The 14,240-nt window shown below is 37.2% G+C and overlaps 1 protein-coding gene across 2 annotated transcripts in view; it reads right to left on the bottom strand.

The window, feature by feature from the left end:
* Positions 1 to 122: 122 nt before the first annotated feature.
* SETD7 (SET domain containing 7, histone lysine methyltransferase) overlaps positions 123 to 14,240 on the bottom strand; it is a 35,098-nt gene continuing 20,980 nt past the window's right edge. Inside the window, exons 7-8 of one of the 2 annotated variants that reach the window (XM_042468774.1) lie at positions 13,206 to 13,363; positions 123 to 11,332 (exon numbers count right to left, since the gene is read on the bottom strand). In XM_042468774.1, the coding sequence (XP_042324708.1) occupies positions 11,152 to 11,332; positions 13,206 to 13,363 (339 nt within the window). In that variant the 3' untranslated portion in view covers positions 123 to 11,151. Of the gene's footprint in view, positions 11,333 to 13,205; positions 13,364 to 14,240 lie in introns of those variants that run through there. The other variant, XR_006104104.1, reaches the window with a different exon arrangement.

The raw sequence follows: 14,240 nt of genomic DNA, 5'->3' as shown, positions 1-14,240 counted from the left end.
TTACCCTGGACAGCCAAGGGCAGAAATAGGTGTTTGGTTTCAGAGAGATCCAGAGTAGTAGGGGGAGACATTTAATATCAGCAGCAGCTTTAAAAAATGAAACAACATTCAGAGACAAACAGTGTCATTCATGTAATTTTTATTTTCATAATGTAATTTAAAGCAAGAACATTTTGCCCCAGAAATATTTTCTCCCCTTCCTCATACATGCATTCACTAGATATTAAAAAAGCAACCCTCATTCGTAAACAAAAAGTGCAACTGTCGTTCATGTAAACTTTTCTTTATAGTTTTCCATAGTTTTAGAAGTTATAAGTAAAAGCTATGGATGTCAATAAGGCTCATTGTTCTCATAAAATAATATTTTTTAGTAATCAAGTACTTGTTATTGTGGAATTGCCTGTAACTACAATGAAATGCAGTCTTATCCGAGGGGTAAAAGTGTCACCCCACAAGGCCAAGAAATAACTAGATTTATTCATTGGGCAAATCCCATACACACTGAAAAATTCCTTTTTGCAAAAAGCTTAAAGTCAGCTAGAGCTATCTTCCAAAATAAAATTTCATAGAGAATAGAAAAGAGAGAGAGAGAGAGAGAAATAGTTGATAGAATACATACTTAAGTAGAGACTTCTAGATGGAATTTTACATGCAGTTATTTATAAAGCAAACTGCAAATTGTAGTAAGATTATTTTCAGGATTGTCAGTATTCTTTAAACTTTCAGTTACAGACATGGAACCACTTTGGAAAATGCACAGATTTCATTGTGGCCGCTATGAAGAAATGGGAGCCCTTTCATATTTCATAGATAATTTTTCATATGCTGTTACAGGAATTTCTGAAATCAGTAATTTCCGCAGTTATTGTTTAAGGAATTTATTTGCAGACTTAAAAACCTATTGGGTTGGATTCAGATGTAGTTGTGTTAAAATGGACTGGTGCAACCACCCTTCCCTGCCTCTCTTTCTCACAGCAATTCTGCCAGACCGTAACATTAGAGCAACTGATAGATGGCCTGGGGACCCAATTGAATGGAGCCAGTTGTGAGGGTGAGTGCAGGAAATTTTGGGGAGATCTCCCCAATTGGGTGGTAGAACCTTCTACAAGAAAAGCAGAATTCAAATTCTGGATCCAACCCAGACAAATAATACAAATTGATTTATATATACCACACTGCAACAAAACAACTGTTTCTATACCCAAATTGCATACAGTTAGTTTCAATTTACAAGGGAAAAATGGAAACAAAAATATATGAATAAAGAAAGCATTTAAAGTTGCAATAAAATATATAAGCAAAGGCATTGAGATACATAACTTTCTCAGTTAGTATACCACAGTTCATAAATAAAGTACAGAGCTTACTATTTACACTGAAGAGTTCAGATCAATAGAATTATGCTTCCAAACATTTAATCCTTAGCAAAGTCTAATGTTTTACAAGACAGAAAAGGATAGACAGATCACATTCAACAGTCTTATTTGCAACTCGCAGGTTACCCAATGCAATCTTGGTTTGTTGCTTCTACAGGTTTTTGCTGTATTCTCTTGCAAACATACTTCAATGAACCTTGAGAGACTGGTCTTATTTCTAACTATTACAATCCCTGTGACAGAGCAAGCCACCATTAAGTAGCAGAGTGGATATATAGACCACAGTTATCTCCCCACCACCACCACAACCATCAACATGGCCTTCTGAGAAGCAGCACATGGCAAATATTGTATTAAAACAACTTTCTGGGTGACAGAAATTGAAGTCAGAGTTTCTGTGCTTAAATTACCATGCCTCATCCATATTGTCCAGGTCACTTGAGAAATGCAAACCAAAACTTCTGCAGGTTAAATAAGGTGTCACTTCAATCTGAACTTTATATGTCTGACAGTGATGTAAACATAGCTGCAGCTTAATCAATAGTCTTTTGCATGAGAATATTCTTTACAGTGAACGCAGAAATACTTCATCATGTCTTGTGAGTGCATAGCATGTTGCCAAACCCTTTTATCTCTTTAAATAGTTTTAGTCATTCTATTTTTTTATTTACTGATACTAGAAAATAGCTAATTGATAAAACTACATCAATGTGCCCTCTATCTTCTGCAGTATTTTTGAAATCTATTCACGGTCCTCAGATAAAGAATTATTGTTCTTCTCATATCTGCTTCTTCATGTCCAAGTTACTTTTAGCAGGCAGGTCTGTGTGACACAATCACCACAGCAAGTTACTACATGAACATGTGTAAGGCAGTGCAATAAAGATACCAAGTGACTGAAATAGCTCCTCTTCTTTAAAATATTGCAAGTTCTTTAGAACTTCACAGTCTGAAAAGGCCTGTGTAATGATTATAGCATTGCTTTGCTCATTTGCATTAAAGTTTGCTTGTTTATTGTTCAACTGCACAGTGAACACTTCCATTTTTATTAATTTTTAAAATGATAACATACTCATGAGGTAGAGCTTAACATCTGTAGTAAAATTATTTTATCCTCTGTGATTACTTCTTCATGCCAACTTAAGGTTGTATGTATTTTTGTACCATTTTTGTCAAAAGCAAAACTTCAATATTTTTTAATTCTGAGATATGACTAGCTTAAATAATGATTTTTAGTACAGGTTACCTCATTTGCAATATTTGTAAGTGAGCACAAATTGTTATGATTTGGACTTTAACATAGGCTGCACAATTGTCATATGTAGGTAATCTGTTTCTAAAATTCCAATAAAAGATTCAAATTGTCCTATAAGCATGACACTATAAACATGACACTGAGATTCTGGAGGGACCGATGCCATTAACAGTACAATCATATGGAAGTCCTCCCAGAATTAAGTCCTTGTCATAAAATAAGCCGGAACAGACCAGCAAGAAGGGGTGGCTTGAAGCCACTCCCACTGAAGATGGATTGGGGCTGCGGCAAACACATGTCGCAGCCCCAATCTGTCTTGTATGTGGCCCAAAAATTAATGGAAAAGATCAATTCCTTTTTGGTCAGGAAAGAGGTGCCTTTCCTGGCCCTGCCACAGCCTGAAGCTGACTTCAAGATGCTCTGGCGGCATGTTGCACGTAAATGCCATGCCACAACAGTGTCTTGAAGCCGCCCACTTCTGGGTGGCTGCCTGACTTCCAGGCAGTGTGGGAGCGTATAAATGCTGCCCTCCCAAGATGCCTGGACAGCAGCTTTAAAGGGCCATCTGTTCTGGCCCTTACTTCCAGACAAACCTTTAAAAAATCCAAATTCACATGTGTTTATACCAAACATCCATAAAGCAGTCACAAAGAACTGACATTCAAAACTGAACAATATAAAATAAATACAGCCAGTACTCCAGGGGAATCATATAGAGATGATTTAGCTGGGAATAACAAGTTGTATCAGGATTCTTGTAATTGCACATCCATATCTCCCACAGAAAGCCCACATCAAATTTGGAGTAAACATCTAGAAACTCCAGATTATATGACCTTCATCAACCAGGTACATTCCAGGAGAACAAATGAAAATCAGATGACGCTTCCTAGGCAACACTCAATGATCTATAAATATATGTTATTGCAGTGTTGTTTTTAAATAATACAAAAACAGGTTGAAAATGGTTGAAGGTTTGATATAAATTCCTGCCTATACCAATTCTCATCATATCTCTCACCATATCTTTCTACTATATAGAAATCATATTAGATTTTTCAATCATGTTTTACTGATTAGAGGTAATTTCATTATCAAGTATAATAAAACATCATTCTTTACCCCTAAAGCTACCTGTAATTTTAACTTATTTCTTACTACCATTACCAGAAGGAGTTAATTAACTTGTTTAAAATAATTTCACATCACATGCATTTCTCTCTTCAGATGAGCATGATGTCAACAGCATGTTATTGACTAATAAAACATTTAAAAATTAAATTTAATGCTACAAATAGATTCAGTGACCCCAAAATCAAAGTGCTATATGTACTCTCATATATTATATTAAGGTATCTAAGCTTTGAATCAAAGCAAACGGCGTCTTCTACTTCTTTTTATAAGTCTGCCTTATTAGAATTCATGCATTTCCAAACTGGCTCCATATCTGATGTAGACTGCAAAACTATCTACAATCCTGAAAAAGTGAACATTTTAAATAACAGTTTTCTTATTTTTAACTATCAATTAACACTACTTTTAACATATGGCCTACTGTTTTCACTGAATATGAAACAGCAGGAAGCAAAGTTTTGAAATGTCAAAGATGGCATTAAAAATCCAGAAGTTATATAAAACACTCTCTCCAACTATATTACTTATTAATTTCTGTACTTTAAGAGATTTTCTTTCTGGTTGGACTTCCATATTTTTCTTAATAAAAACATTTACAGATGCAATTATAGGCTAAGTAATATTTTATATATACAGTCTTTCATAAAAATATTTTCCATACAACTCTTATACACATGCATACGCACTCAAAAGTCTTGTAAAATAAACCCTGCCTCTTGTCCATAATCTTATGGCTTGCATATTTAATTGTATTTAAATATGCAGTACTGTAGTCCTGTGTGTCCCCAACCCACCCCAGTCTGGTAAATTTTCAGTAGAAAAAAATTGTTAGGAAGCACAAGACCATCTTGCTGCAGAGAGAAATGACAATAAGAAATGATTACATTTAAAACCTCTGACCAATGCAAGCATCTAGCAACTGACCTACCCATGAGATAATAACTTAGCATGCCTAAACAGCAGCTCTGTTGCAACTATGACATTAGAACTAATTTACCTCCGACAGATTAAATTATATTAGAATATTATTACACAATCAAACCTACTTTGATGACATTGGCCATCAGTCTGCAATGCTCTGTTACAGATGCTTTGCAAATATTTTAGTTTTGTGGAAAAAATGTTTGCAAAAATAATTCAGTCCCATAATTCAGACAATGATGAAACAACTAGGGAACATTAACCCTTCACCAAGTAGTAACTGCACCAGATACTGACAGGCAACAATCAATGAACCATTGATTAAGTTTGGCTTGCCAGGGCCTTTCCACACATCTACTCTTCACCCATATATCCAGAAAGATCATATTTTCATACAGTCATCACATGGTAAATGCTTGGGAATGTGATAGAAAATGTGTCTATCAAATATGGCCTGTGTGCTTATTTCTGTCCTAGATTAAGGCCCTGTACAGACTGGTCTGAAAGGCCGGCCTGGAGGCAGAGTCGGGATGCAGTGTCCTAATGATGCACACCCAACACCGCCCCCAGGGCACCTTGATGCCATGCGCTGCTCCAGATGGCGTGCAGTGCTATGATGCGCCTCCAGTTCTGTGGTCAGATGACGCAGAACCAAAGGGGCATCATATAGTTGTGCCACTGTGGCTATTGTACCCTCAGAAGGCCAGATCGGGGCTGCGGCATGAGGTTGCTGCAGCCCCGATCCAGCTGAAAAATGGGTGGCTAGAGAACGCCCCTTCAGAGCTGTTTGTACAGCCCCTAAGTTTAGCACAAGAAAAGTTGCTATGTTAGTACAGTTGGTCCTCCATTTTCATGGAGTGAAAATGGAGGCTTGTGCATATTCAAGCTTCATAGGGTTGAATGGGGCGTGCCCCTGGGTGCATGCCAGGTGTGTGTGCCATTGGAAATAGCAGAGGTCGGCCTTTTGCAGATATTCGAGGGCGCGGATCCCAGATCCACAAGTTAGGAGGGGCGACTGTACTCCCCATGGATATTTAGAAGTAAAGGTCATGCCATTATCTTAGATACTAGTAACATTTTTCAGACAAATGACAACAGCCTTAAAGGCAGATTGGGAGCACCTGCTACCTGAGGGTTTGTCTGGGTACAGCTAAACATACTGTACCCCAAGGGCCTTAAAAACATATACAATTCCATTAGTGGGATGGCAGGAACCTTCTAAGATCAATCTTTTACATAAACTGGAAGGCATTTTTATATATATATTGGTTTATATGGAGTAGATATAGTTAGGTTTTGGCAGTGAATCTAAATAGTACAAAATAATACACACACACACACACACACACACACACACACACAAACGAGAGTCACAGAATCCCTGGGCAGAAAAAGAGAACACAGACTGCTTCAGTTTTACAGTCATTAACACAAAATGTTAAGGAAAGAGATGAAACCACCTTAGTACTTTCTCCATGTAAACCAAGGAAAGAGCTTACAGCAGCTGAACTTAAGCAGAGATAAAGAGCCATCACTATATTGGGGGGGGATACTTTGTGCTTAAAAACAAGTGCATTTTATTATTTTCTCATCTACTTTATACTATTTAGACTCACTGCCAAACCCTAACTATGTCTACTCTGGTCTTGTGCAGAAATTATTTTAAAAAGTACTGTGTGCATACAGTGCTACAACATTACAAACTAAAATGATTTAGAAATTATTAAAGACTCTACTAATTCTGAGCTCAGCTTCCCAGAACATGGAGGTAGAACTTGCTTGAAAAAGAAAAAGATCTGTAGTGGCCTTTAAAAGAGCTTACCAAGATACTGTTTATTTACAGGGGGAAATGTCTGCAGAATAGAGTGAGAGGGGAGGGTGATTGTACTGTATATTATACCCCTTTAAGTTTCCATTATTGTATTTTTCATGTTGGCTGACTTTTGCCAGTTTTGCTTCTACAGACTTATTTCTTCTCAGGTAAGGATTTTATAGCACCTGCCACTTACATAACTAATTGTTACTGGAAATTGTACATTCACTGAAGAGAAAAAGTCACTGCCCCCAATTTTGCAAATAAAAGCTTACTGAAAGTCAAACAGAGCATATGTACAAGAATCATCTTCTTGGGATTTCAAATAGACAATGCCATCCAGTTTTCCATCTCACAAGCTGCTTCATAAATAAATCTGGATGAAAGTAAGAAGGAGCTTCTTTCTGAAATGGGCCATTGCACACACAGAGTTCCTACCATACTTAATTACAACTTGTGTGTTTTTAAATACCAACAGGCATTGGCCATGCATTGACATTGGCTATAACTGATCCTAAAAGTAAATGCTTCTTTATGGAAGTCAAAATCTCAGTTGGACAGAACCTCCATATTTAGAAGTCAAAGAGATCTTGAGAATGGCCATCATTCCCAAATGACTTGTCAGAGATCCCTAGCTGCCCACTAATGGAGAGTACAATGCCAAATAAGATGGATCTTGATCTGATCTGGCAAAGCAATTCTTATTGGAAAATCAAAGCAACTATCAACTTTTAATTGATTAGTCTTGTATGTCCTATTTAGGGAAGTACCATGTTTCCCAATACAGGATGTCAGCATCAAAGTTACATGAAAATACTAGAGAATGCTCTGCTCTGCCCTGCAATATAGACGGCAAACATTCATAAGAACCAACATCTGTCCCCATTAAGCCACTCTTGTTTTCCCCTGCTTCAAAAGAATATCACTAACACACAGTATAATTATGCAGGTTTTGCTGTTTTGCAGGAAACCCATCATTTTGCTGAAACCAAGGTTAAACTGCACATACCAAAGAACAAGAATATGATATGGTACTACTTGATTAGTATTGCATTATAGAAGATATTAAAGCTGGTGGTAGTGGAAAGGAAACTCCACTGCAATTGTCAAATATCCAGAAAGCAGCTATAAAGCAAAAAGAGAAAAATGTACACAGAACAATGTTGATTCAACTTTCTGCAAAGCAGATTTACCGGTAGGTAGTCTAAGCACTTTCTACTTCTGAAAACAGGCTATGAGACAGGTTGGAAAGGCAACTTCAGCATTTTCTTTTCCTGGAAGTTTTTTTTTTTAAAATATACTGATGAACATTTGTCTGATGGATTCACAAGAGATCTGCAATCTAGAAGTGTCCCTATCAGAACATAAAATGTAAGCGGTAAAACAGATCATCTTGCCCATATTCCAGCAAAGGCCACATACCTTGTGAACATACTGTACTTTTTAACAATTACATATTAACAGACTCAACAGAGAACTGTCAGTCTCTAGAAAGCAACAGAAGAAATTTGAAAAAGAATAGTATGTGACACTAGATATTTAAAAGTTTTTTTTTAAAAAAATAGAGAAATGTCTAGCTCAGGGCACATCCCAATGGTTAGGATAGACTACAAAGTGTACTATAGTAATGTGAAGGTACAGGGGTTGGATTTTCATGCGGAAAACATGATACATATTACATATTCTACTATGAGGGGAGGGGCATCTCTGAAGATGCCAGCCACAGAGGCTGGTGAAACGTCAGAAAGAAACTCTGCTAGAACATGGCCACATAGCCCAAAAAACCCACAAAAAACTATGGATGCCAGCCATGAAAGCCTTCGACTTTACAATTAGGCTAGTATTTCTGTATCTTAACAGGGGTCTCAATATGCACAGACTGCACCTGTAATACTATATATAGTCCTATACAGGTTTATTCAGAAATAAGTCCTAAAGAATTAAATAAGACTTGCTCACCAATAAGTGGGTTTAGGACTACAAACACAGAATATGAAGTTTTATGTCTAATGGAACATCATGATCACTGAAGGAATCTCTCTTCCCTGGCTACTGAATAATCTCACTGAACTAAAATCCAGAAAGTGGGCTTTTAAAATTAGTAATACTCATCTGCAAATATTTTCATAAACAAACAGAAATAGCTATTTTTTTAGTGCTTGTATTTAAAAATCATCAATCCACTTTCCATCTTGGTTTTGTACTAGTTTGTAAAAGCAGCATTAGAATTTCAGCCTTCAATGAGTGAGGGTCAGGTCAGCTTCTGAAGGCCCAGCTTAGCTAATGAAACAAATGGCTGAAGTTGTTGTTGTGTGCTTTTAAGTCATTTCTAACTTATGGCAACCCTAAGGTGATCCTATCATGGGATTTTCTTGGCAAATCTCTTCAGAGGGGATTTGCCATTGCCATCCTCTGAGGCTGAGTTTTAAGGGAAAAGCTGGAAAACTGACAAAACTTTCGCTCACAGTCTTTTTGCTGTGAAATATTAGACAGACATTTAAAAACATTTTTCTAAAGCTAATTCATTTTGTGAGTCTAAACATCACAACTGGGAAGACCCTGTATTTAAATTCATTTGAATTAAAGGTGATAAAAAAATAAAGTTTCCTCTGCAAGTGAGTCACAGTGATTTACTTTCCAGTTTGAAACCACTGCCTTCGAATACTGGCTGGTGGTTTCTATGTCAGTAGTGTAAGAAATCCACTCTGGGATCTAGACCATACCTTAAAAGAGTTATCAAAAGTGCTGATCCTATTTTTGGATAAGGTTCAGCACTCCAAATAGTTAATTTCAATGTTTGGACCAAACTCAGAGCAGCTTCTCCATTTCATTGGTAGGGAAGACATCGCTTGCCATCACTATTTCCTCTTTTTCACTGATCCCTATGCAATTTCTATGTTGAACGCCTAATCCTTTTGCATTTATTTTTAAGTTCTAAATTTATTATGTACTAAAATGTTAGTTAAGGAATAGTGAATGACATAAAGTGAGAGGAAAAGAAAGCAAGCACAAGTATCAAATGTAACAAAAATAAATAAATTAGTAAACTTTAATAAAATTGTAAATTGCAAACATGTTTCTCTGGAAATCTATTATAGGGACAAAAGAATTCAATTTGTCAACCTATATGCCTTTTCAATACTCTCTGAAAAGCCTTTGTTTTTATCTTATGTTCTTTTGTATTTAATTCTGTACTTTGCTCCTCACTTTACCCACCCCGCTTTTGGTAAAGAACATATGTAACAGTATTTTCCCCCTTTGCAGGAGAACTGACAATACAATTACGCACATGTCCTCAGAAATCACTCCCCTTGAGCTCAATGGCCTTATTTGTAAGATAACTGTGTACAGCATTACAGTCTAAAAGCCATTTCCCCCTCATGGCAGGTGATCAAGTGAACACATTCCAGATAGTATCAGCAGTAGCAAGCGCATGATTTGTTAATCTATTGCAAATATTTAGAAATATATATTTTTAAATGCCAACATTATAACTGACCTGCAGATCTTTGAAATCTTACTTCCCATATGGTTTTGCTGATAACAAATAAAAGCTAGTTAAGAATAAAGTATTTGACACATACATAAATGTAATTAGCTTTACATTCAAGTTTTTTTTAAACCTTTAACCTTTTAAATCCCTCTTAAATTAACATTTTATATTATATAACATAAAATAAACAGGGCTCCAATGTGCAATTTCTCTGGTTAGTAATCTGTTGAAGTCCATCAAATCTAGCCCTGTTTAGCATTCCTCTCTCTCAGATCCCATCAACCTGCCACTTCAAGGCAAGAAAGGAGAAGGATCACAGAATCATAGAAGGAACATTTAGCAAGCAAGAAATCTCTTGTTGTAATCTTACATGCTTGTATCTACACTGATTATATTTACCCTCTCTCTTGCTTTTAAGTTTTTAATTAAAAACAAAAAACAAACACACCAACACACACACACATACACACACATACACACACCTACCACACAAGAAGAAGTTATTTGAGTGTGATTATCATAATTAAAGTTCCACCGGCTACCATTTCCTTAGGCACATTTCTAAAATTAATTTATCCACTGAGCCATAAAAACCTACATGTAACATTGTTGCTTAAACCTTTTGTGCGGTGTATGTTTTCTTAAGAAAATGACAGTGTTAGAGATAGGGCGGAGTTGCAAAGGCCCGCCTCCTGTGCACCACAACAGAAACTGCTCTAAAACATTCATCTCAAAAGTTTTAAGAGCAAAAATGATGCTACTTTTCTAGAATATTAAAAACATCACAATTCTATTACCATCACAAAATGGCAAGTATACAAAATACAGTTGCACAGTTACAACTAGACTGTGGGTGTAGGCAAAATCCCCAGCCTTTTTATACCCTTCTAGATTTCAACAAGTTTGCAAGTGATACAGAATGGTTGCCAAAGAAAATTACACTTTTCTATAGCGTATTAAATAGTTATTTCACAACACAGGCTAATGTTTTAAAAATTGTTCTAGGGTAACAGTTCAAACTGTTAGTATGCTAAAAAAACAAGCCACCTCTCTCTGACACAGAGTGAAGGGTTCCAGAACAATCCCTGGCGGTCCTGATTCCAGTTAACAAGGGTAGTGCATAGATCCAGTATTCTGAACATGGAAGCTGTTTTGCATTTCACTTTTTCTGGGATGCCTGGAAAACTTTCAGTTCTACTAAGTACCACTCAGGTGCTTCCGGCCCATTTTGTCCAGTGGAATTATGATCATATCCATACGCCACTGTTAATTCTTCATCTTTCTCCACAGCTCTAATTGTGCGAATGCACTTAATCAGGCCAAATCGAGGATGAATAATTCTAGAAAATAAGGAGGCATACAGTATTATTATCAAAGGGCAGGGGCCCAAATTATTTAACTGTTCTCATAAAAGTTATACATTTTCCCTATGTATGTCTTCAGAAACATCTTGATCCAGTAAAAAAATAGAATACTAACTGTTAACTTTGTTTTTCCAACCCAAGAGCTTGGAAAGGTTACTTTTTTTGTAATACAGTTCTCACCATCCCCAACCAGAATGGTGATTGGGAGATTCTAAAACTTGTACTGCAAAAAAGTAATTTTTCAAATTCTAACCAAGGCTCACATTTCTCTTTAGGGCCACTGCAACCTTATCCAAGTTGAATCTGATTCTTCCAGACATAGTGGATGTTCTAAATCAAAGTATTAAATTGCAAAGGGGCAACCATGTCAGCATGTACTAGCAAGGCATGTGACTAAAAGAGTTTGAATCCAGAACAGCTTAAAAGAAATTTATGGTGTCATGAAAATGTTCCATTTACTCCAATGCTTTTTAAATATGTATACATGAGATAAGACTGAAAGAGCTAGAACTTTAGACATGTCCAGTGGGAGGTTTTATTCTTTTAAAAATGATGATCCCGTTGACAAATCATAACCTGATCTTGAAAGTCTAATTTGTTTCACAAGTGGAAGCATTTTTCCCCCATAGAAATTTCAGTGGGAAATTGCTGTTTAAGAAGTACAAGTTTTAGACTCTCTATACAGACACACAAGTTCTGCAATTCGTTGGATTTCAGCTAACAACAATTAACTTTTTGGGGTAGAGTAGAATCATCTTGCCTTCTTTTCATATATATATATATATATATATATATGACTTTCTCCACTTGACACCTGAGTATAGAAATTCAGAATAACATGCTATAGAAGCACAGTTCCACAATGTTCATGAGGTTTATAGAACAGCAGATAATTTATAAAGAGTAAAATATTTGCTTGATATAAACAGCTTTTTAACAATAGAACTGCAGAGGATGTGCAAAGTGACTAGCCTTGGAGGCAATTACTTCTTAAGTGTTCCTAAGAAATAACTCTTGCATTGTAAGTGTTACATTACTGAAGTGGATAACTCATGCCATTTTGCACACTATTCGTAAGTCTCTTCATACCTTCCCCCTCCCTACATATCTTTTACCAGTACTATTATTCAACAGTGTTCCCAAAAGTCTAAATTGTAAAAAGCTCTTTATGGGGCTTTACAGACGGGCACTTTGTGCTAGCCTTTAGGCACAGTGAGGGCCTCACTGCACTGCCCAGGCGACATCTTGGTGCGCACCTGTCTACACGGTGTACACCATGATGCATTGTGTGTGACTAAATGGTGCTGTGCACAAGGAGCATCATCATGGCGTGTGAGCACACCTATGGCGCCTTTTCCGGGACACAAAAAGAAGGCCTCAAAGCACTTACTTGCCACAACGGACTGCCTGCAAGGGGCATTTTCTTCATGCTGCTTTAGTGGCTGAGTTTGGGCCGCTTTAGGCAGCCACAGCACAGCTCCAGCTCAGTCTGGGTGCACGCACCATGTGAACATCATGCCCCCAGACTGGCCTGAAGGTGGTGCTTTTGGCCCATTTGTTTTGGGCCACGGTTAATTTTTTTTACATATAAGTTCATTTTAGCATCTTCTGCAAAAGAAGTCCTTCTCTTAGATTGCACAACACAGCAAAAACATTGGGTTTCAAAAAAAAAAGAAAGAAAGAAAGAAAGAAAGAAAAAAGCATGAGTTATCTTTCCAAAGACAATGTCTTCCTCCAAAAATGCTTTCCTTGTTTTCAGCTGTACACTAGATTAAACCTGTGCATTGCTGGGCACAATTCTGACATTTCAAATGTGGCACCTGGTATCAAATAAAAGCTCAATACTTACGAGTCATAAACACAGTTTGGTGTGAAAGAGTGGTTTGCTTTGTGCCCCAAGGAGGCACAGTATTTGGATACATGGTTGTAGGGCTCTGGTACATCTATGACTGTTTCATCATCAAGGGATATTGTGTTTCCATTCAACGCCCAATCCCTGCTGTCCACCTGACATTCAAAATAAAAGGTACTGCAGCATTAGCTTTGTATTTCTGTCAAATATAAAATGTTACATGTATTTCTTATATTACATATTCTGAAAGATATTATAAAGCAATGACAGACAGGCTGACAAGACTGGTCAAGCCTACTGACCAATACCCCTTCCTTTTGGTCCATGTGGGAACCAATGATACTGCAAGACACAGCCTTCAGAACATCATTACGAGGCTCTTGAAAGAAATGGATGCACAAGTTGTCATCTCGTCTTTTCTGCCAGATGAAGGGCATAGTCCAGGAAGGGAGAGGAAAATAGCAGATGTAAACAACTGGCTCCGCAGATGGTGCCGCTGAGAATAATTTGGATTCTTTGATCATAGGCTGCGGTTCCATGGGGGGGGGGGTCTGACAACGGACGGGTTGCATCTCACACCAGTTGGAAGAAATGTTTTTGCCAACAGTCTCAAGAATTTGATCAGGAGGGCTTTAAACTGAGTTCCGTGGGGGAGGGAGACAATATTATGGAAGACAAAAGGGATGGAGAAAATAGTCAAACTGACATAGAGAAAACAAAACAAATAGTGTAAGTACCCAACAGTGGGAGGCAAAAAAACTTGCACAGGCAGCAAGTAAAGAGGTCCCATGGTCTGCAATGGCTCTACACTAATGCACAAAGCATGGGAAATAAGCAAGATGAACTCGAACTCCTAGTACAACAAAGCAAATATGATATAATAGGCATAACTGAAACCTGGTGAGATGAGTCTCATGATTGGAATGTGGAAATAGAGGGGTATAACCTTTTTAAGAGAAACAGGCCAAACAGGAAAGGAGGAGGAATAGCACTATGTGTCAGAGATATTTATACCAGTGAAGAGATCCAAGA

This window comes from Sceloporus undulatus, chromosome 5 (assembly GCF_019175285.1).
Source record: "Sceloporus undulatus isolate JIND9_A2432 ecotype Alabama chromosome 5, SceUnd_v1.1, whole genome shotgun sequence".
NCBI lineage: Eukaryota > Metazoa > Chordata > Lepidosauria > Squamata > Phrynosomatidae > Sceloporus > Sceloporus undulatus.
The sequence above is the reverse complement of the archived record's forward strand: the minus strand, read 5'-3'. Positions and strand labels throughout refer to the sequence as shown.